This window comes from Strongylocentrotus purpuratus, unplaced genomic scaffold, assembly GCF_000002235.5.
Source record: "Strongylocentrotus purpuratus isolate Spur 01 unplaced genomic scaffold, Spur_5.0 spur5_scaffold_16, whole genome shotgun sequence".
Classification (NCBI taxonomy): domain Eukaryota; kingdom Metazoa; phylum Echinodermata; class Echinoidea; order Camarodonta; family Strongylocentrotidae; genus Strongylocentrotus; species Strongylocentrotus purpuratus.
Window position 1 is genome coordinate 32,605,401 of NW_022145601.1, and position 24,608 is coordinate 32,630,008.

The 24,608-nt window shown below is 38.9% G+C and overlaps 1 protein-coding gene across 1 annotated transcript; it reads left to right on the forward strand.

Moving 5' to 3' along the window:
* The first annotated feature begins 1,272 nt into the window (after positions 1–1,272).
* On the forward strand, positions 1,273–18,593 carry LOC105441161 (adhesion G-protein coupled receptor G7-like). The gene is made up of 14 exons (XM_030987529.1): positions 1,273–2,352; positions 4,079–4,367; positions 5,181–5,279; positions 7,308–7,424; positions 8,018–8,139; positions 9,279–9,425; positions 9,907–10,092; positions 11,182–11,610; positions 13,256–13,420; positions 13,967–14,082; positions 15,212–15,495; positions 16,570–16,636; positions 17,524–17,782; positions 17,968–18,593. Exons 1-14 carry the CDS (start codon positions 1,588–1,590, stop codon positions 18,529–18,531), a joined length of 3,609 nt encoding a protein of 1,202 aa, XP_030843389.1. The 5' UTR covers positions 1,273–1,587; the 3' UTR covers positions 18,532–18,593.
* The last annotated feature ends 6,015 nt before the right edge of the window (positions 18,594–24,608 follow it).

Below are 24,608 nucleotides of genomic sequence, written 5' to 3' on the forward strand. Positions count from 1 at the left end.
CATGAAAACATACCGCACAAAAATGATACCAAATGATTTGGGATAAAACACTCTTCCAGAAGATGTATAATAATCTACTGTTCATTGATGATTTGAAAAATAATTAGCAATTTTCTAGTTGTAAACTTTTTTTTTGACTCACACTGTATATTATAATATGTATCGTATTACATCATCGTTTTTTAATTTTAAGCCCAGTGGCATGAACGGAATGAAAATGACGAAGTTTTTCGGAAAAACTCACTCAGTTGTCCAGCTTCTCCTCATTCTTTGGATGACATCCCTCATCCACATTGCAGTTGGGGGTAAGTAACATTGAATACACGTATACAGGTTACGATTGTATCTGTTTATCAATTTGTAGGCCCCGTGGATAATTATCCCCCCCCCCGTGGAAAACTATCCCCCTATGGACAATTACCCCCGTGGATAAATACCCCCGTAGATATTTACTCCCATGGACAAGTACCCACCGAGGACAATTATCCCCCGGAAAATTACCCCTAGGAAAATTACCTCCCGTGGATAATTACCCCCCCCCCCGTGGAAACCCCCCCCCCGATAATTAACCCCATGTTCATTCACAGTGGAAGTGATTAATTGGATTGGGGGTAATTGTTCTCGGGGGGGGGGGAGGGTGGGGGAGGGGTGGGGATGGGGGGTATTTTTCGAGGGGTAATTGTCCTCAGGGGTTGTTGTCCTCGGGGGATAATTTTCCGGGGGGGGGGGTAATATCTTATTTTTTTTAATTTTTAAAGATTTTCAATTGTTATAGCATTTATTAAAGTTAAACAAATTATCACACAAAAATAACATTTTCATAATTTACAATTTTAACGAAATTCGAAAAATTACTCTCAAATATAACTTTTTTTTCAGAGCAACCTTAAAATGGTTGAAATATTTCTGGTCACGTGAAGAGCTCTCAACCAATCAAAATCCAGTATATTTTTGATGCGAGATATAATGAATACAATTAAAAAGTCATCGGTTTAAGAAAGGAGGCAAAATATAACAAAAAGTTATTAATAATAGATAATAACAACACTAAATATCCGTATTTGCGTATACTTGCCTAGAAAAACATTCGATGACCTTTGAATGATTGAGATTGTGTAGATTATAAATTACACTTAATTTGGGTTTACATTACGGTTTCATGCGATTAAGGTGATTATTCTCAACTGTCCCACATTCTTGAGCGATGGTTACCATATTAATGACACCTCATTGATCTTTTCTTCTCATTTCGAATATACAATTGTACCTGTAGCACCGTTTGAAGCCGACAATCTCGGTAGAGAATTCGTGTTCGCCTTCCCGCCAAATTTCGTCGAAAGTCAGACCCAACCTACGATTGGCGTCATTGTGGAGGCCATTTCAACCAACGTCACTTCCGTTACGGTCAATGTGCCGTTGAGGAGTGTGGGTTTCAATTTCACGCTTGAACCCGGATCAGCACCCTATGATCTCGTGCTTTCTCCCGACCTTGCCACGACTGGGGTAGCAAATGTAACGAACGCTACGGTTGTGGTGAAGTCCGATCAAGATGTCTCAGTGACGGCTTACAATAGCAAATTTAGTTCCATGGCAATGTTCACAGTGTTACCGATCAAGCATATGGGTAAGGAATACTTTATCGCGACCCTTACGGAACCAAGAGGGGGTGTTGTTCTATTGTCTGCAATTAACGAACCGACTGAACTTAAAATAGAATTGACCGGTAGAGTGGAATTTCGTGGTGAATGGCATTCACCGGGAAGTGTTATTATATGTAGCTTGAGACCATATGAAACATTAAAACTTAAACTACTGCACGACGATATCATAGGAACAAGAATTACCGCCAATACGTCGATTGCAGTGACTATCGGTGGCAATTGTCCAAACGTTCCTGATGGTGCTAATTTTTGCGATCACATCGCCGAACAGCTAGTTTCATTTGATCGCTGGGGACGTTCATTTTTACTAAGTCCGTTCGCCAATCGACTGTCCGGATATCAATTCCAAGTTGTTGCCGGGAGAAACGATACAAAGGTATCATTGGGAAATTATGAAATAGACTTGAACATGGGGGAGCACTACCTAGGAGATATTGCCAATCAGAGCATGACTTCAATATCAGCGACCAAACCAGTCATGGTGATGCAGTACTCGAAAGGTGGGACCACAGACCAAAGCGGGGGGGATCCAGCCATGCTGTTAGTCACTCCTTGGGAGCAATATGTCTCGCGTGTGGAATTTCCTGTGTTAAACTTCTCCGCAGCAGGGATCTCCACAGTCCATATCGGTGTGATATCTGAATGCAATGCGACTCATAACATCGAGTTTGACAACTACAAGTACAACGAGGTAAGATGTTTAGTCCAATATTAGTTCAATTCTACATTGTCTCTGCAGAGGAACAGGAAAGTTAGTCAGAGAGCTAATTAGTTCCCTTGTCCAAACCATTCAGGACTACCACTCCAGGCACACTGACGAGACCAACCAACACCAGACCATCAATAATGTATACCGAACAAAGTTCACTTCACAAAGAATGGCCACGCATCGGTCGGTTGGAGTAGATTCGGCGGTGTGACTAAGGCATGAATGTGCTTTCGTTTTGGGTGACGACGGAGCCTACGACGGTAAAGTTAGGTATTGAACCTGTCTGCGCATGCTCGTAACTGGAGGTTCGTCGGTCATCGAAAATCTACGACGGTTTTCGGGGTGTTTTACCGTCAAGTTTGCTGTAGGGCCCATGTACGAAAGACTTTTTCGTAGGCAAACTTGATTTTTTGACCAAGATTGACCAAGATCGAAATGATCAGGCATGTCAGGCGATCAAGTTGGTGATTACGTGATCAAATTGGCCAGTTCGGTGCAGTCGTGAAAAACGAAACTATTCATTCGCAGGATGGACGCTTCGCACTCCCGACGATATAGTCACATTTTTTTTTACCGACGCAGGCTCCGTCGCCCCCAAAAATAAGCACACTACAGTGCGTCTCAGAAAAAACGAAACCGAGAATTATCGATGTTTTATCACAACTTAATCACAATTATATTTGATACATGACACATATTTGGAAAGCTTTATAACTTTCCTCCTCTTTCATTTGATGCAACTCATATGATTCATATTTCACGCATGAGTGACTAAAATCAATTTTGAAGAGAGGATACCAAAAAGTCATTTGGCGGACGGTATCTGAATTTCAAAGAGAAAATCACATTTCCAGAAATTTGAGTTTCTGCCCTTTCATATGACACCTCAGTTAAGAAAAATGAGCTAGGAATAACAAAGTTCTGTTTGTTTACATTAGTGCTTGCATTTCCATAATTTTATCAAACGAATTTGTTTTCACTGGCTGCCTGTCGTAGCAACAAACGGAATTAACAAAAGACTTAACTCCGTTTCGTTGACAATCAGCCGTAGACGAAAGACTTCATGCATGGCTGATTGTCAACGAAACGGAGTTAAATCTTTTGTCAATTCTACTTGTTGCTACGGCAGCCAGCCAGTGAAAACGAATTCGTTTGATAAAATTATGGAAATGCAAGCACTACTTTAAGCAAACAGAACTTTGTCATTCCTTGCTCATTTTTTTTCTGATTGAGGTGTCATATGAAAGGGCAGAAACTCAGCTTTTTAGAAATGTGATTTTCTCTTTGAAATTCAGATACCGTCCGCCAAATGACTTGTTGGTTTCCTCTCTTCGAATTCATTGTAATCAAATGAAAGAAGAGGATCTAAGCTTTCCAAATATGTGTCATTTATTAATTATAAATGTGTCTAAGTTATGATAAAACATCGATAATTGTCGGTTTCGTTTTTTTCTGGGACGCACTGTAGTATAACCGCCCGCTAGTACCCTGATTACATTTCCTCGTTACAAGCATGTATGTTTTAATTGGTCGTACAAGTTTCCTCCTCCCTTTATTAAAAAAAAATCCATTAATACACCTCTTTCAGTCTGCATGTTTGCTCCTTTTCTACCTATACATTTCGATTAAAAAGTGATCAAGAATATGCTGCGTTATCTTTTCCTTATTGTTTTAAATAGGTTGTTTCTCATATTAACTCAACTAATAGGTACCATGGCTCTTCGAGTACGATCTCGTCACCAGCGACAACCGAGTGATTTGTAGTCGTTGGGTGACCATAGAGGAAGGTAGTCACGAGCTGAAAAGCGAATCAGCTACGCAAGTAACATGTGCAGAAGAGACATTGTTCACCGCTCTGGTTTACGGAGTTGGAATTAGTGTACGTATCGCTTACCTGTACAATGCAGGTTTTGGACTGCAACCACAAACGTGCATCGCTCCAAGTCCTGACCCACCATACAAGGAGATTGAAGTGTCGTGTGCAAGTCAGCGAAGAAGTAGGTCACGGTGCCATAAACGATATATTCAACTGTAGACTCTATTCACCCTTGCAAATTACCTGGGTGTGTTTCATCAAGCCTTTACATTGATCTTATAGGGCAATCAAAACCTTGTAATAAATGCATTTGAATGAAAGAAAAACAAACAAAGAAACAGAATGGCGAAAGTTTGAAATGAATCGGAATAATAACTGGAAAGTTATGAAGGTTTTAAGTATGAGAGCACTGCATCCATGCGAATCTCAGATTGGAAATTTAGTCAGTGTAGTCGCGGATGACACTCCCCTTTGTCGTGCAGAAAAATATCACTAATTTCTGTTTTTATCCTAATCGCCGCCATCCTTGGGGCACCGTCACTAAGAACAATTATCCCCCCTGAAAAGTATCCCCCCCCCGGGGACAACCAACCCCAAAAGACAATTACCCCCACCCGTGGACGATATGTTTAATCTGGATGGAACTATTAAATATTTGGCTTTGCTTTTTTTCTAAATCAAATTATTATAGGCATACTGAATTCCATACTGCTTTAATTATCTGCATCTTTAACCCCCCTCCTGTGAACAATTACACCGGAGGACAACTACCCCCTTAACATATAGGACAAATATGGTCTAAGGACAACCAAGGACAAGCATCCTCAAGAACAAATACATTCCCCCCGAAAATTAGTCCGGCCTCCCGTTCATTAAAGGGGAAGTCCACACTGATAATAAGCTTGTTTTATAATAAAAGCATAACGTTCGGGGGGGGGGGGGTAAGTGTAAAGCTTCGTCTTGAAATTAAGGATGTTTCCTCTCCTCTGTGCAGTTAATTGTTCTGGGAGCGACCCATGTCAGAACGGAGGTACCTGGGAGAACAATGCATGTCAATGTGCAGCCGGTTTTGATGGTGTTTCGTGTAGTACAGGTATGGAAATCTATTGTAACATATATTAAAGGTATAATTGAATTTCGGTATAGAGGGCACTACAGAAAATAATCTTTAGGTGAGATAATGAAAAAATGAGTGACAAATTTGAAAGAGCATACAATTTAAATGACAAAATCATCTTTGATAAAAATCGGTTTTGAGACGGTTGATATATATTCAGAGACATAACCATTTCTTATATTTGTGGGGGAACCGGTCGTTGAAAAAAAACGAAAAAACGCCTTGTGCATTTTATTCGGGTAGGTGAAGCGAAAAATGTAATTTTACCCCGCATTTGTGTTACTACTCATTGAAAGCATTTTTTTGACATGGGCCTCCTAAGGGGAGATGGTAGGGCTATGCCGGAAACGCCACCTAATAGTGTGGTACGTAGGTAATTTGAAACGCAGAACGTATAATTTAGCGAACGGTATCTGAATTTAAACAAGAAAATCACTTTTCTGTTTGTTTAAAGTAATGCATTTCCATAATTTTAGTAAACTAATTCGTTCAAACTGGCTGCCTGCCGTAGCAACAACCAGTGTTTGAAATGCAGGTATTACTTTAAACAAACAGAACTTTGTTATTCCTGGCTCTTTTTTCCTGATGGAGGTGTCATATGAAAGGGCAGAAAATAAACCTTCTAGAAATGTGATTTTCTCTTTGAAATTTAGACCAAAAAAAACTGAATTTGGCTCATAATGCAATGATAATTATTAACTTTTAGGTAAGTCAGGAACCCCATGACTTTTACACGCCGATCGCCTGTCTGATTATCAAGATATTTATGATTGGAAATCGAAATCAAATTTTGCATTTTTCTAACGGCTTTCATAACACTACAGTGTTTTGGGGGAGTCTGGGAAAACCGGTCACTCAAAGATTTTTACTATTTTGAGACACTTCTTGATCATTTTTTGAAGCGCAATTTGTTTAGGGCTTCAATATTGCACCATATCGCAGACACTGATAATACGTAGGGCCGTGCATCTCAGATTTAACATTGTTAAGTGTTACCTTTAAAGCCTTGTATAAGCAGGCACGTAGCCAGAGTTTGATGTTTGGGGGGGGGGGCACATACATGTAATCGATCGAGGTCAAAAAAGGGGTCTACAAAATTTCAACCGATCCTGGAAATTTTAGGGGGGGGGGGGCACGTGCCCCCCGTGCCCCCCCCCCCCCTCCGTGGCTACGTGCCTGTGTATAAGACGAGAAAGAGTCTTTCTCAGCGTAAACAGGGCGCCTTAAGCCTCTTTCACACCGGGCCATACGTAGCGTTGCGTAGTGTTACGTATCGACTACGCCGAGCTTACGCTGCCCTACGATGGCCTACATAAATATACGCTGAGGGACGCAAAGGGGTACGCAAGATGAACGCAACAATTAAACACGTTTTTTTTTTGTTGCATACTTTCGGCGTTGAGACTATAGACACTACTAAAGTACGCATTTTGTACACAAGTCTACGCAACACTACACTACTGTACGCCACGCCTACACAGTAGTACGCTACGTACCCTACGCCAGTCCGACGAGGCAGTAAAAGCGTTTAAAATGCCTCCTAGATCCTACGTGCGTACCTTTACGCCAGGCCAACGTAAAAGTACGCCAATCTACGCATATTCTAAGCAGGGACTAAGCCGAAGCAACATTTTTTTCATGAATACGCAGCCTAATTTCGGCGTACTCGGTACGCCACACTACGCAACTCTACGCAGATCCAGTGTGAAAGTGGCTTTAGCAAGTTGTTATTACACGCCTTCTCGCTTCTCTACTTAAACATATGGCGCCTTGACGTGTTTTGACGATTCGCCTTCTGACCTTCCCGTCTTCATAATGGCGCATTGGCGAATTAAACAAGTCGCCGTCTCGCTGCACGTTTCGCTTCCCTAGCATCGGGCACTTCTTGGAAAAAGGAATACCTGCACAGTTTGCAGTAATTCATTTTAAATGCATAAACAAACATGGAATTGAAATTTGTCGAGGGCTTTGTCTTAACACTTTTTATTCATTCTTTTTGTAAAGCTATTTGCCAGAATATCTCATGGATATCTCCTCGTTTTGAAAAAGTCGAATTTCCTGTGGGTGAAAACGGAACGTGGGCGAATTCAACAGGAATGTGTCCATTCAACACTACTCAAGGTTGGTTTTGATGGTCTTTCCTTCATTTTTAATTTGAGGAATAAGATAGGGGAATAGGTTGAATAGCACGATCAATATATAGGCTTGTGCAGATATGGCGCGGTAATACGCTGCAAAATAAAAACGCTGCGTTTTTTTTGGTGACGTGTTAATGAATGGCAACTGCGCGATAGAAAACCACTCATTACTCGCAATATCGTTTCCAAAATATCCTTGTGTTCATGATGCTCAACCGATGTAGTTTATTTCACTTCGTTATTAAACATTAGCGAATCAAGATAGGTGAATGGAGTCTAAAAGCCCCTTCCTATAGATATTCCAGCCTCCAAACTGGTACATGAATAAAAATGAATTTAAGCGAGGCACACGTAGAAAATAAATGCAGGAACCCCAAGCCCCCATCCCTCAGATTTCGATTTATATCTATTCTAGATCCGCCAGAGTCATGAATTTCTCGAGAAAATTGTAATCATAGACGATTATTCTTTACTTTCATTATGTCTCCTTCTTTGTTAGTATATGGTAATAATTGTTTGTCAGTGTTATTTTGATATACATATAAATATATGTGTATTTGTTTATATACCGAACAGCCAATGAACCGATTGGACGGGCTCTGTGTTTTGGCGATGGTATTACCCAGAGCCAGTGGTATCCTGTGGATAATTGCGGACCATTTAGAAATGTCACAGATATTCTCACAGAAATTGCACAGGTTTTTTAAAATTTTCTTTTCATATTTCGATCATTGAAAAAAGGCTTTTTAATAACCTTCATATGTAGTGCATTTGTGTTTAGTATGTTGTAGATACCACTAATAATTACTACCTGAAAAGAAACAAAAATAATTATAAAAAACCGATCACCCGATTCGTTACAGTATTTTTAACCAGTAATGTGTACAATTTTACACAATAGACATTCATGTTCCATTCTTATTAAATTTGTTGTAAAGAGTGTATCCTTACTTTACATTTGAAAACTATGAAATCATGCCTAACAGGTAATGAATAGCCCATGTTCAATCAACTATACTGATTGTTTTAATATCATTCCATTCACAAATGGATTGGAAGATTTGTGTTCAAGGCGGCAGCATATTCTCTGTCATATTCATTGACAATACTAAAATAGGAGCACTCTTGATACGGCATTGAAAACCATGAAATAGTTTGACACTAGTAGAATTTTACCGAAGTATTGCATTTATAAGATGTTGGTCTGATTAAAATCATTTGACAACCGTAGCGATAATTTATCCGGAAATTATCTAACATTTTCCGGTTCATGAGTTGTGAAATTAGATATTATAGGACACATTCTTAATTTTTGTTAAAATTAAGATGGTATGTGGAGAAAAAACCTACTTATGTGTCATTGCAATATTGTAAGGGGGACGCGTTCGCTAATTGTTGATGTTACCCTAAGACCTGCCCCTCCCCCTCTCCGGTAAGCGTTATTTTTTTCTGCGGCACAGATTGGGGCCAGGTGCGTGTTGAGCCTATGGGAAAGTTTAGGGATTGGGTTAGGGTTAGGGTTAGGGTTAAATCAAGACCCCTTTAAAAAAAAAAAGCCCCAATCTGTGCAGCAGAAAAAAACAACGCCTTCGGTAAAGGGGTACTTTTCACGCAACAAAGTCCGGCTCATAATACCCCCCCCCAAAAAAAAAAAAATCGGCCCGTATTGACTTTACACAGCGGACTTAGGGGGTGATTTCAAAGAGAGGGAACATGCATACGCGTTGCCTAAATAACACTGAGTGGGGGAGGGGGGGGGGCGGGCCCTAGGAGGGAAAGTTTTATCACTCAACTCAATGTTTACATGCTGTAATGATAGTTTCCCCTCAAATTTTAGGTAATCGTAAGTGAAGAAAACGCAGGTGAAGTGAGCCAGCAAGTTGCATACATTACTTCCAACATCGAAGATATCACATCCGATGACATCATGTTTGTGGCAGAGATAACATCAAACATTGTGAAGCAAAATCTTACTAGTGAAGAGGTATTATGCACGATGCCAGACCGATCCTATTGAATATGACGTTGCGATGGTTGATGAATTTTATTATGTTCGATAAATATCTCATGGGAAAAATGGAAGTCTTCCCTCCGATACATATATAAATTGTTTATAGAATGTGAAAGAGGTAAATCCCATAACCGTTTTTAACAATATTTGACGCCTTGAAGCTAAACTACTGTGAATGAAGAATTTCCTAGAGCCTAACCCCGCATCAGGCTCTTTTCGGAAAATTTGTATAATATTTAATTTTTTCCAATACAGATTTAGGTCTTTAACTGTCCTTTCATATCTTTTTGACCCCTCGACGGTTTGTTCTGCCAGAAGTTGTGTAATAGCTTTAAAATTACAGCTGTGCTAGGGCTGTCATGTTATTTAATACCCTATTGTCATTCATTTTGATTTTTGAGATTTCTCCTATTATGGTTTAAATCATCTTCTTCTTTTGTGATTGAATTGACAGGTAACAAAGTCTATAACGAGTATTGTGAGCAATATAGCTCAGGTAGAAACCGAAGAGCTTGAAGCCGCAGAGGAAGAAGGTGGGGCAATAAGTAAGTTTGTCCAGGCTTTTGAGGAACAAATCAATCATGTTCAGGTTGCCGATGGTGGGATGCTCAACATTCAGCAGCCAAATGTAGCCGTACAGGTGATTTTACATTAATATCATAAGTTATGAAAAAATAATTTGATTTCAACCAGTATACCAGAATATAGAATTTCATGTCCAAGTTAGCCCTTTTTTTTGCATGGATATTACCAAAAAATGTATATAAATCCTGACACTGCCATTAATCTATTGTGGTCCTATTCAATCTGGTGTCCAACAAGTCGCGGCACTTTCACAATTTTTCTTTATAGTTTAAAAAAGATCTACCAAACAACATCATTATTTGTGCATTTATGTGTGCGGGTTACAACACATTTTGAATTTGGGGGATGCATTACTTAAACGTCTGTGCATGGTGCTATTCGCCTCATTTTCAATCATTATCAATCATGATTAAAATGATAAGAATAATAGTGATAATAATAATGACAATGAAAACAATGATTATAATAATAATATGAACTATTATAATTATACTAGTAATAATGATAATAATGATAACAATCAAACTGGTGTAAATAAGTCATAATGATATTATATCAATACAAATACAAATATAGTAATGATAGTAATGATGTAATGATGATAATGATAATGATAATAATATTAGATTTGTAAGGCGCCAAAGCCACTTGAATCATATACTGAAGGTGCACTAGTGCAATCACATAAACCCCATCAAAGCATCTGAATTTTAAACAGGCTACAGAAGATTAAAAAAGGGAACAATTAAGTATATTCCAATCGAAATATAAATAATAATATACATTTAATATACGTTTGAACACCTTAAATGATCTGCCTTTACGAATTTGTCAAGGGAGAACATTTTACATCGTGCATGAGCAAAGGTTCCCTCTCTCACTTCCTAATTTCAGATAATATGGATGATAATAACAAATAAATAAATAAATACAATAATAATGATGATCACAATGATAGTAATATGCAAATATTGATGAAGATGAGAATGATAATAACAATAATAATTATAATAATAATAATACAATTAATAATAATAATAATAATAATAATAATAATAATAGTAATAATAATAATAATAATACAAATAATAACAATAATAATAATAATGATAATAACAATAATAATTGAAGTTCTAATTCACAGGCTCAGAGTGTACTTGCTGACGACGTAATGAGCGGTCTTGTAATTTCGCTAGCTGGATACAGTCTTTCTGACCTGACCAAGTCCAATATTACCATCGGTGCTCCAACCCAAGATGACCGCTATGACATCATTGCTACCAGACCAGACATCATCGCTCAGGTCAACATTCCACCTTCAGTTTCATCCGTCATTTCGTCCGCGGTCCCACTCTCAGGATCGCCGTCGAATGGCAGTGTTGAATACGTCCGGGTCAACTTCAATGTATTTTCATCTCCAGCTCTGTTCATTTCAAAATCATTGCGCACAATCAGTGCAGATAATGAAGGCTTCAATCGATCGGCTAACTCGCTCGTGATTTCTCTCAGTATTGGTCAAGGGAAAGTAGCAGCCTTGACCGAATTCATCAATTTTACCTTCACTACAATAATGGTAAGAGCTATAGTGTCTTGGTCGAGTGGCTTAATGCGCTTGACTAGAGTGCGAAGGTCGAGGGTTCGAATTTCGACACGGCACTAATATACTTTGGCAAGATATTAACTGCACCTGCTACTCTCTACCCAGGTGTTTAATGGGTACCTGGTAAGATGCGACCGTCATTATTTGGTCAAACAGTTTTGAGCGTCAAGTAACTCCTGCGTGGTATGCTCCCCAGGGAGTGGAGATTGTGTACACTTTATTTGAGGGCAAGAATTGAAACCAATGGCCGGGGTAATATTATATCTGTAAGCGCTAAGAGACATCATAGATGTACACTTTTGGTCATAATGGTGGAATATTTATTTTTACCCCAGTTTAGGGAAGGATCTTAACAAATTATTTATTTCTAATAGATCTAGATAATGGCATACGTTCTCAGATTTTATTGAATATTAATTTGCGAGTTTTTGTTTTGCGTGACTGCTAAATCATATGTGTGCTACTATGCTAATCAGCTAGGGAACCTACGTCCTTAAATCATAATTGACAGTAATGAGGATTAATGCCTCACAAAAGGGCACTAATATATAGCTGATCGACACGATTTTTATCCTGGGGCCTCACAGTAACGAGGCCATTGCTTAGCCCCTGAATCATGTCTGTACGAAGTGTTTGCTAGGATACGCGGCCCCTTCCACAAATCCCCCAAAACGAAGAAAATGCAAAAAATTGTCAAAAATTCATTGCATTTTCCCCCGGCCCCTAAAAGGAAAAATTCCTCTGTAGGGCCATGCATTATGGTTCAAAACATGGCCACACAGAGGAATTTTTCCTGTTGGGGGCCGGGGGAAAATGCAATGAATTTTTTATATATAAAAGCGCAATTAGTATTATTATTATTATTATAACAATAACATCTCAGAATAACGATTTTTTAACATGTTAACGTATTTGTAATCTACCTTTAGCAGTATTTATAGAGAATTAAATTTCTAGACACAAACACAGTGGCGTAAGCAGGATTTGTTCAAGGGGGGGGGGGGGTTAACATTTTGAAATCGGGCCAAAAATTTCGCAACGACTCAGCCAGCCGCTGAATACGCGAGGGGGGGGGGGGGGGTAAGAGGACATTTTTTTTTTGTCCCAAAAATTTCGCAACTAATCAGCCAGTCGCTGAATAAGCGGGGGGGGGGGGGGGGGGGGGGGTAAGAGGATATATTTTTTTTTTTGGGGGGGGGGTCACGAAATTTAAAAATTTGACCGGTCATTCTGTTTCGTTGGGGGAGGGGGTAAGGTCATCTCATTAGGTCGTCCATTAGGAAAAAAAAATCACCACTCATAAGGGGGGGGGGGGGGTTTCTCAAAAAACATATACATACAAAAAACTGAAGGGGTGGTTTAACCCCCCCCCCTCCTCTGCGTACGCGCCTGCACACACACATATAAATATATATATATAGGGGATAAATTTAAACATTATTTGTATTTCAGTCTATTTTTTTCTTTTTTAACTCATGTGTTTGATTCCTCTCAAGACAAATGGGCTTTTAAACTGACAATCAAATTATCAGTCATTCTTCTTTCATGCCTTGTTTAACTAATGTTATTATGGGTCTATGCATTTCTTGATGTTTTTGTTGTTGTTGTTGTTATGTAGTCTGGATACGTGAATCCCAATTGTTCATTCTGGGATGAGGAGCAGAAAGATTGGTCCCAAGATGGGTGTGTTCTTGTTTCTGGAATTACATCATCTGATGAGCGCTATGATGAGGAGAGAGTGCGCTGTGCGTGTGATCATCTTACCAACTTCGCTGTTATAGTGGTCAGTAAAAAACAATTAGGCAATTATTATATCCATTCTTACCATTTAACTACTCCCCGGACAACTGTAGCCCTACTAACGATATAAAACGCAGTAGGTTGCTAGAGACATAGTGTGATAATCCTCTTGATGACCTAGGGGTATAGTTGGTTAAAAAGTTGGTTAAAAAAATACTAACAGGTGTTTGTGGACGAGCGGTCAATATTCGACCTCTTCCCCTTTTACAATTCCCCTTTTACTTCCGAAGAACGCTGAAGTATAGAGCTGGTCTTCAATTGGATTTGAATAATTTTTTCACTCTTGAGATCGAATAAAGTTTGGAGGTGTGGTGTTTTGTGTGAAAGGTAGTAAAGTGACATTCTTTTCTTTGTTTTCCATCAGTAATATGGAGGTTCCACCACTTTCTATAATAATAAGCCCCCATTTTCTCAGTTTTCAAATAATGACACAAAGACTTTATGAGAGCTGATGCCTCTAATACTTAGTTTTATTTAGACATTCGAAGAATATGTTTCAGTTTGGGCTCCAATTTCTTTCATGTTACAGGATATCCATAGACCGGAGGATTCACCCATCGAGGCTTACAACATCCTGACTTACATTGGATGCTGTATTTCTATTTTCAGTCTTCTTGTCACATTGACAACCTACCTGTGGAACAAGTGAGCCCATTGAGACAAATAATGCCATTATTAATGTACTACAAAGGGACAGAATATGTAATTATTCTCTGGTCGTTTTATCTTCGATTTTATTTGTTAGCTTTTGAACAAACAATAGTTACATAATTTATGAAACAGATGCAACCTTTGAATTCATTAAATATTCTTGCAAATTCAAATACCCCCTTTTTGTATTAAAGTATCTCTTAATCAAATGATTTTTGAAATACGTATAAACCTGCAGCACAGTTCTATTCGGTATCACTTCTGTTTGAACCAACAGGACTGTTGAGAACTACTATCAACAATGTACAGTTCATGATATAAAGGGGAAGAGGAAGTCAGACTGGAAGAGAAGAAGAAGAAGAGAAAATACCATCATATGATTAGTTGCTTGGTGGTGTAGGGGTGGTGTGATGAGGGTCATAAATAGGTTACAATATTAATAATTTGTTTATATCGTACCAATATTATATATTGATATTCTATCATATTCGTAGATCGAATCATCTGCTTAATGGTTTGCATAGAATAGAAAGCATATTCGTTTCGAACATCTTTGGTGTATATATATATTTCCCATTTTACATCGTCCTTAATAGTTACACCCAAATAAATTGTATTCAACACGCATGGCCGTTCTAAGGGTTTGTGCCCAGTAATATAATTAAAGGTGTTGTGGTCGAGTGGATACGTCGCCGGACTGTCGATCGCAAGGTCCGCGGTTTGAGTCCCGCCGCCGAACTAATGTCCTTTGGCAAGACATTGATCTACATTTGCCACACTCCACCCAGGTGAAGTAAATGGTTACCTGGTAAGAATTATTCCTTGAAATGCTAGAGCGCCGTATGGCAGCCGTGCTAAAGCCAGGGGACGCCAGGAGGGTCAAATCCGACTGACATGAGCGCTATTGAACCCATTATTATCGTTATTATTATATAAGGAAAGCAAAATAACGTTATCTCCGTCATTTTACAAACATTTTCCCCTTACATTTACTTTGTTTTTTCTTGTTGTTTGACGTTTCTATGTTCTGTGTTGCTAATTACGTGATGGTAAACCTGTACGTGTATGGTACAATATTGCTTCGACGCTTTCCTAACCTTATTTAATGTTGCAATCTTGATAGGGATTTAAGGACCAAACAGACCAACCAGATCTTCATCTATCTGTGCCTGACCTTGCTGTGTCTCTACACGACATTTATCATCATGATCTCTCTGGATTCTATCAGAGATTATCGTGAGGTCCATGCTGGACCCTGTGGGTTCCTGACGGCCCTAGTTCACTACTTCGTTTTGTCCTCCATTGCATGGATGGGTGTAGAAGGGTACAATATCTACCTCACCATTGTGAAGATCTTCAATACCTACATCCAGAATTTCATGCTCAAGGCTTTCTTAGCTGCATGGGGTAAGAAATGTATTTCCTTATTTTTTTTTGTTCTGGGAATAGTGCTCTCTTTAACATGAAATGCTTGTATGTTTTGTACATACCTACAGAATGTCTCTAGATCAGAAACCTTTGCCAGACTTGTTTAAAATATACATGTAGGTACTGACAGTATGAATTTGGCATGGTCAGATAACCTGCTTTGCTGCGATCAACTTTCAGCAATACAAAAATAAAGAATGGGCGATCAAATGTAATTCTTTTACAATTCATATATTAAACAAAGGAATTTCCCCCAATGTTTTCTTATGAACAAAGTAATTCAAAAACTCTGGCATTGTACTATATTCATTGAACCATTCTAATTAAATGAACAATACGTATGGAAAGATCACATTGAGATGGACTATAGTCCAACTGGCATCTTATTCTCCTTCTTGATTTCATTCAGGTTTGGAGAACTGCAGAGTTGAATCCTTCTCAGATTGAGTCAAATAGAGAATAGACAGACAATATAATAGGGGTACATAAATGTAGGAGGTCACAATATGTGCTAACGACGGCTAAGGCAGGAGCTGCTTTGTTCGCAAAAGATCTTTTCAAGTGCATTTCAAAGATAAATTTAAGGTAGTCCAGGGAATGGGCAGTAATGAGTGGGTCGTCGTTGACTCCAAAGAGGATGAGATTGTTGTTGACGTCGGACACGAGATGGGGAGAAACTGATTGTAGTTGGTGTTGAATGAAAGTTGATAGGCTCTTAATGAAGTTTTACTGTTCGTCATCTAACTGTGCCCATGAATTCGTCATTGGTTTCCATTTATGTGTAATTTATGTATAATACTCGGCATGGCATGTGATTTGTACAAGACTCTAAACCCCAGGAAGTAAACAATTCGAGATATTATTCATTAACAGAAAAATTGTAGTGTCTCCATAACCGTGGTAAAAATTTGTGAGCTGGACAGCACAGCGATAACATGAGTAGGCATATCAGAGAAACGGGAAAGGAATGAGCTAGGCCCATGTCCAGTGTAGGCGTGTTATGAATAACTATAAACATTTTATTTCCTCACAATAGCACGTTTGTCATTTCAGGAATTCCTGCACTAATCGTGGTTCTTACCGGAGCTATTGCTAGAGAATCTTACGCCCGAGATGATCTGTAAGTGTAACCGTTGATATCAATTGGCCCAGAGAGAATACTTGTAGTTGGGTCTATAATATAAGTCCAGTAGTATCCGACAGTGACTAGGCTAGTGTACTGTACTGTGTAAATTCATTTTTATACCTTTCCATCACTGCACTGTCCCTGCTAAACCTTTGTCAGACTACTCGTTCGAAACACATTACATCTCTTATTTGCTCTCTCCTTCGCTGGTTCTTTGGTTTCTCCTCTGCTCTTTCAACTCTGCTCATTTCATGTGTACCCACATACCCATGCCATCCCTTGGCTCAATCTTGATCGACGCGATTGTCGTCACCAGGCGCGTACGCAGGGGGGGGGGGGGGCTGGGTGGATTGGGGTTACCCCCCCCCCCCCTTGAATAAATCCTGCGTACGCTACTGGTCGTCACACATGTTACACATGGCACAAAATGATTCAACCTGAACATGTCCAATTGTTTCCATTATAGTTGTAATAATCTCATAATCACATGATGACTTCCGATGAACAGATGAGGCAATAATTAAAAGCGATCACGAGGATGGAGTTTACTTTATGCCTTTTAAGTTTTTAGGCACTTGGTATTTTGCTATCTCATGAGTAAGCAAGTATGCAATTGTGATCTGGAATTGGTATTAAGGTATCACTTCCATGGATATGTGTTTTGATCCAAGCTTTAGAAAGCACTTTCACCACACATACTAAAAGGTCAGTTGTTTTTAGTAATGTATGGGAAAGTAAATAAATAAATAATGGGAAATCATTTACCTTTACAATTTCTCAGATAAAATATTTCAAGGACCATGGATATTTTGTATAACTATCTCTAAGACAGTCAGTACTTAATTCAGTCACATCACAAAATTCATATTTACTGTCAATAGATGCTTTCTACAATTCTGGGCTCAAATCGGCGGTCTCCTGATTCCCATGTCCATTATCCTCCTCATCAATATTGTCATCTTCATCCTGGTGGTTCGACAATTGCTCCGGTCAGCCAACATCACTGGCCGGGTTAAGAGAGAGGCTAAGGAAAAACGTCAAGAGACTATCGAACGCGTCCAGAACGCGATTTGCATCTTGCTTCTGCTCGGTCTGACGTGGGTCACTGGATATCTTCTGTTGATCCCGTCATTCAGTCAGGTAAAGCCAACTAGCTTAAAAAATAACTCATGTGTGATATCTTTCTCTACTAATAAGTATCTTGAGAACTCGGTTATGATAATTACATACCCCAGTAATACCACTTTAGATGTTTAGTACCTGAAGAACATGTAGGAATGCCATTTACGTAATTATGATATTTCTGGAACATTTGCGTTCAACAGGTGGCTCAGCCAATCTTCATCGTCCTCAACTCCTTCCAAGGATTGTTCATCTTTCTACTGTACTGCGTCCGGAAGCCTCACATCCGTAAGAAATGGGGGCTAACTTGTTTCGACAAGTTCCTAAAGAAAGAAGCAAGCACTTCCAGCGGTGGGGTAAGCTCGACGGTGCCATCCTCGTCACCTGGCATATTACGCAAATTGCGCCCAGGAGCCACGGGTAATTTCGTGTTGCCTACCAAAGACGACAATCCCGATCCTATGTGTATGTTCAATCCGACCTTTGATGTTAGCCAGGTTGAGGAAGGGGTCACACCACCTATGAACAAAGATATTCAAAGTTCAACCAAGGAACTGAAGAAGGACACGGATCGTGATGCAACAAGCACTGATGTCGTTCTTGATGCATCTGTCACAAATGTCACTAAGGGAGGTGATGGTGTTTCATCCACCAGGGATGCTGACACGGTCAGTGTTACTCTGGATTCAACTGATGCCACGAAAGCTACTGAGGGCACCGGTGATGTTGCTTCCACCAACAATGATGCTGCCACCAGTATCCTTTAGGGTGCAGAGGATGGCACCATACACAATGAGAGGATTGATGATGTTGCTTCTGTAACTTGTGATCCGTCAATCTTCCAATGGATTCAACGGTTGTCATCAGAGGAAATTAGAGCAGTGACATAGATTCCAGTGGCACCACCGATTTTTACAAAGGCCAAAGGCACAGTTGAGGTTTTGACTTTAGCAATGTCTTCATTCTTACCTGATTAAAACAAATGTAAAGGGTGTTTTATTCATTTATTTAATGCAAGAATAAGGTCTTATTAAGAGAACATGATTGTACATTGGCATAATACCTTAGGGGAGGGGTGGGATGGATCTTGGCTGAACCCTCCATTTCCCTTCCCCGAGCATTTTACAATTACCAATAATCCGTCACCACATATTTGGGGGACCAGATGATTGATTTTTATTATAATATTATTATATTTCAATGACAAAATTTTATCTGACAATTTATTGTTAGTTATCAAAGTATTCATGATCAGATGAACTTTACTCTGTGGTGTATTACTCGAAGAAGACGTCTTCTCATCGCTGAGAAAAGTATGATGATGATGATGGTACGATGTTTTTTTTTCTCAATTCATTTGAGTAATTTGTAGCCATGACAAGATGTATATACGTATATTGCAAATGGAAATTAGAAAATAATGGTTGAGTAGCTTAAATCCAAGGACCCTATTGCTTCCTATTTTAATGTTTTCGTTTGCAAAGGTTTAATTTCTTTTCTGCCTTGAATCGAACTCGGTTACTTGCTGAGAACGCCAATGCCTTAACCAGGCGCGGATCCAGGATTTTTTAGGGAAGGGGGCCCAACAATTTTTTTTTTGGTCCTCGAAAATTTTAAAATTTGCACCCCCCCCCTTGAACGTCAGAGGGAGGGGGGGGGGGGGCCACCCCAAAAAAAGGTAAAAATCACGTGCTTTTACATTATTTTTTTTTCTCAAGGGGGGGGGGGGCCTGGATCCGCCACTGGCCTTAACCACTAGACCACATTGAACCCGGCCCATCCCCCTTCCCCAAGCAATTTACAATTAACAATAGTCCGTCAACACATATTCAGGCAAGCAGGTGATTGTTATTTGTTATCATCTGTGTTATGCATATTAACCTTATCGTAGTATTCATGATCAGAAGATGTTTTGAAATGATACTTTGTGGTGTATTGCTCAGTGAACCGGTCATTCCATTTTTTGAAAAAAGTATAATGATGATGATGAAACGATGATTTGTTTTTCTCAATTTAGTTTAGTAAGTTTTAGTCATGACATGATATATATGTATATATTTATAATGCGAAAGGAAATAAGACAATGATGGTTCCCCATTGGTGTCCTATTTTTTGATTTTGTTGTTGTTGCGAAGATTGAAAAAATTATCTCCGTTGCGAATCCAGTTGTGTCAATGGTATTGGCAATTCTCATGAAGAATTATATAAACATGTATATACGTATATAAATATATACTCCTGCGGCGGTTGACGAAAAATAGAGCAGTGAGGAAAACTTATGAAAAAACCGTAGGAGATACAAAATATACATTTTTTTCTTTTTGCTTTTTCAAGTAATGACAAATACTTGCAATTCTTGAATTTACCTAGTTGTTGAATGAACAAAGTGCCTATATAGTTTTTTGTGCCTTTTGATTTAAAGTATCTTTGTCGAAATTGATATCACCATATTTTACTCGGAAAAATGTATTTATTCTAGATTATTTTGATTGTATTCGTTACCAATTTTGTTCAAGCATATTTATTTGTTCATGGTGTCCCTGAAAAAGGAGACCCAAGTATATCGTTAAATTGCTAAATATTCCTCAATTACTTTTGGTTAATGTGCTCATAACAGAACAGCTAATACATGAATATATAATTCACCTTCATACAGCGCATATTAAAGGTTTATTGTCTCTAAACCCTATACATGATTAACTTACACGAATGTATAAATCTTTTGTAATATTCATGACAGGAATGTACGTATAGAAATAATGTAAAACAAAAATATATAGGTGCAAATGTATGCAGAAAAATTTACATATAACAAAATTAATAATCACATAAGAAATACTTTTTGAAGTAAGTGTGTAAAAGAAAGGTATTTAGGCTATCCTTAAAATGATTAAAATGGAAGATAAGAATATCAGGACTTACAAGATGAGTTTCGATAATTAATATTCCCAAATCATTTGTCTTTCAAAACGACTATCATTGATTCGTTTAGTTTTCTTGTCAGTGCCACTTCAGACTGTTTTTAATCAGTCATATATATATATACACTTGCACAATTCATACACAAAGATCGTTTAAACACTTTTCCGTTTTAAGTTTTACCTTAAGATTTTTTTTTTTGGTTTTTTTTTAGGCCGCCATCCTTGTCAAGCTTTGCTTATGATTGAAGTCTCCTGCACTTTCCCGACAGAATAGTACGGATAATACTTTAAATTTATGATAATATGTTATGGAAAAAATAAGTTTCGTTATTGAATGTACATATTATGTAAAAAAATATTTTGACATGAAGAAATTATTGTTTGTTTATATTGTATTATACCTTACATTTATATGTTCTTTGTTATTCAGTTATATTTTATTTTGAAAAAATGCAGAAAAAAAAGCAGAAAAAAGCAGAAAAAAAAATATGTGATTTAATGATCACATTCTAGTTGTCATACAATAGAAAGGAAAATGAGCTTTCGGGTGATGTATAAATTATTGTTTTTTTTTTAGTAGTAGAAGAATTGAGTTTTTACGAATCTAAGCTTGGATTTCTATTTCAGGTACACCCTGTATTGTACTTCGTTTCAATGACGAATTGCTAGTAAATGTCTGATACTGCTGATACAAAGCATGACAAATCTGAACATTACTGGAACTATCATTTGTATTATCACGCGCAACAAGAAATGTATAAAAGGCAAACTTAGTAATAAAGTAAATGGCGGAATGGAAAGTTGGTATTCACATTGTTTTTATTAATCATATTGAATCAACTATTTCATATTAATATTTAATTGCAATTTAAAAACGTATATAAACTGCATTTTTTTTTCAAAGCTCATAGCATTATAGCTTTACTCTAAAAATCAATTACAAAACATACCCCAATTTAAAATGGCGGATTATTACAATTTGTATGCAGTTCATATCAGGCGCGTACGCATGATTTTTTTCGAGGGGGGGGGGGGGGTTAAAATTTAAAAATCACGCCGAAAATTTCGCATCGACTCAGCCAGCCGCTGAATAAGCAGGGGGGGGGGGGGTAAGAGAACATATTTTGTTTGGTCCCGACATTTCACAACGACTCAGCCAGCCGCTGAATAATCGGGGGGGGGGGGGGGGGAGAGACCACATTTTTTGTTTGTCCCAAAATTTGTTTTGGGGGAGAAGGTCACATTTTTGGGGTCACCCATTATCACATTTAATTTTTTTTTGTTTTATTATTATTATTTTTTTATATTAAAAAACAAACAAAGGGGGGGGGGGGGGGGTTGAACCCTGCGTACGCGTCTGGTTCATATTAAGGTATATACACTGGGATGAGGTATTTATGCATGACTGACTTTGAATCATGAAGTAGGCCTATCTTTATTTTATCACGTTTCCATGCAGACACCGAAAACAAACGTATTAGGACATTTATTGTAGAGGAAGGAGAGGAATACCGACATATACTGGGGGGGGGGGTGTGATAACTTCAGCCCTGCATACTACATAATGACAACATTTTCGTTTTAAAATACCCATTTGTGGAAAATAGCCCCTTTTGCAAAACTCCCCCGAACGCCCTGCTGTCAATAAACTCCTAAGCAAGTATCCGGAAGAAGTACCCCAGGTTAAACTACCTCTCAGTTTTAGGCCCAGATAGGTTTCTATTAGGAATATAGGATGTATGATTTTGGAGCTAGTAGTCCAGAAGTGGTAAAGTCTAGGAGTAAAAAGACTTTTGGTTTCTTCTCCTTGAAATTGTCCAAGATTTGAAAGTCTAGAGGATAGTCCTGACCAGGCGCGTACGCAGGGGTGGGGGAGGGGTTAACCCCCCCCCCCACCGAAACGAAATATCGATCGGCCAAATTTTGGGACCCCCCCCCCCCCAACGAAAAATGTGCTGTCTCCAACCCTTGCCTCCCCCTCCCCCGCTTATTCAGCGGCTGGCTGAGTCTTTGCGATATTTCCGGCGTGATTTATTTTTCAAATTATAACCCCCCCCCCTTCGAAAAAAATCCTGCGTACGCGCCTGTCACTCGATGAATAAATTAGAATTTCACTTACACCCGTGTGTAATTATGAATGTCCACCCTCCGTTAATACTGCACAATCATGCAAAGTCATGATAATCACTCTTGCAATTGGAAACATGTATTGTGCATGGATGATATCAGAGGCAGACTGGCCGTCGGGATTTCAGGGGGGTTTATCACGGGCCGCTCGAAATTTGGCATGAGAACCCGTCAATTTATACTCTCTTGTTGATCATAAAGTAATATCAGAATGTTGTTACTTTTATTTATCCCCCTCGTTGTAACCAGGGGCGTCTCTAAAGGGGGGGGGGGGTTGTGGGGGTACGACACCCCCCTCCACACCTGTCAGGACATGGTCGGTAAAATTGCGCTGCCGTCGGGAAAAAAGAGAAAAGGGGGAGGGAAAAAAAGAGAGTGAAAGGGAAAGAAAAGAAAAACAGAAAAAGAAAAGAAAAGAAAGGAAGGAAAAGAAAGGAAAGAAAGGAAGGAAGAGAAAGGAAAGAAAGGAAAAGAAAGGAAAGGAAAAGAGGAGAAAGAAAGAGAAAAAGAAAAAGAGGGAGGAGAGAGGCAAGCGCGTAGACAGGATTTCATTTTCTGAGGGGGGGGGGGCGGTAATGAGCATGCAAAGCGCGAAGCGCGGAAGCTTTGACGTATTATTAGACAAAGAAGACTGTGGTGTACGATTTGGCGAACCAACCCAGTTGCCCTAGACCCATAGTAATGACACCATGCACCGTTGTAACTTGGTTATATACATACTGTAGCAGGCAAGGTTCAATCTGCAATTTAATAAAAGGATAAACAATAATAAGTCAACTTGCATAAACTGACATGAAAATAACATATCATGTATCAAATCTTAATAACTATCTGTTATCATAACAAAGGAAAACAAACAGTGCCTTTTTCATTATATATCTGACATAGGTAAATACATGCAACAATTAATGACGCACCGACGGTGACTTTGTCATTCTTCAAGGTCATATCATTCATGTTACTACTACGTACATGTAACACGCACTACCGTGCACGACAATTACGTAACCTACATACACGTGTACAATCTTTCACTTGAACGACTCATTCATGTCATATTTCATCATCTCAAATTAGTGTCATAAACATCATATTTCATTAAGCTATCTAGCTGTAAAGACAATATAACTCATAAACTTCAAGATAACATATTCATTTCTACTTACATCATTGGGCTTGTATCACAAAATTAAACGAAAACTTAGGCAACTCTGGGAGGCAACTATCCCATGACGTGGAAAATCAGTAACACACAAAATCCGGTACGCCCTCAAGCGGCCTAATCCATACACTTTCTACAAAGCGACGCCTGTGACGTCACAAGCATCGGCTTCAAGCAGAACGTCATCCTGCACTCCACAAAGACGATTCGTTGTACCTTTCCCAACCCTCAATCCTTATCTGTATTCAGTCCCCCTCTTTCGAAGCGCGGAAGCTTTGACGTTTCATTAAAGAGAAAGAAGACGATTCTTTGTTTCGTTCTCGACACCTTTCCCTTTTTCTTCCTACGTCCTCTTACATTTTTTCTTCTCTTTCTCTCTTCTTTTTTTTGTTCCGGCGTTTTTTTTTTGGGCGGGCGACCGCCCCCACCGCCCCACCCCTGGCTACGCGCCTGGAGAGAGGAAAGAAAGGAAAAGAAAGAAAAAGGGAAACAAAAGAAACGGGAGATGAAAGAGAGGAGAGAGAGGGGAGGTGATCGTGCCCGAGAGAGGAGGAGTGGGAGTAAAAGAGAGAGAGGGGGGTTGTTGGGTGAAGTCGTCTCTTCGAGGAAGCAAGAAAGACACGAGTGAATAATG

Coding starts and splice junctions, on each gene's coding strand:
- LOC105441161 (XM_030987529.1), top strand. CDS start 1,588: ATGGCAATGTTCACAGTGTTACCGATCAAGCATATGGGTAAGGAATAC. Junction 8,140..9,278: donor TTCTCACAGAAATTGCACAG/GTTTTTTAAAAT, acceptor CTCAAATTTTAG/GTAATCGTAAGTGAAGAAAA. Junction 17,783..17,967: donor TGATCCCGTCATTCAGTCAG/GTAAAGCCAACT, acceptor TGCGTTCAACAG/GTGGCTCAGCCAATCTTCAT.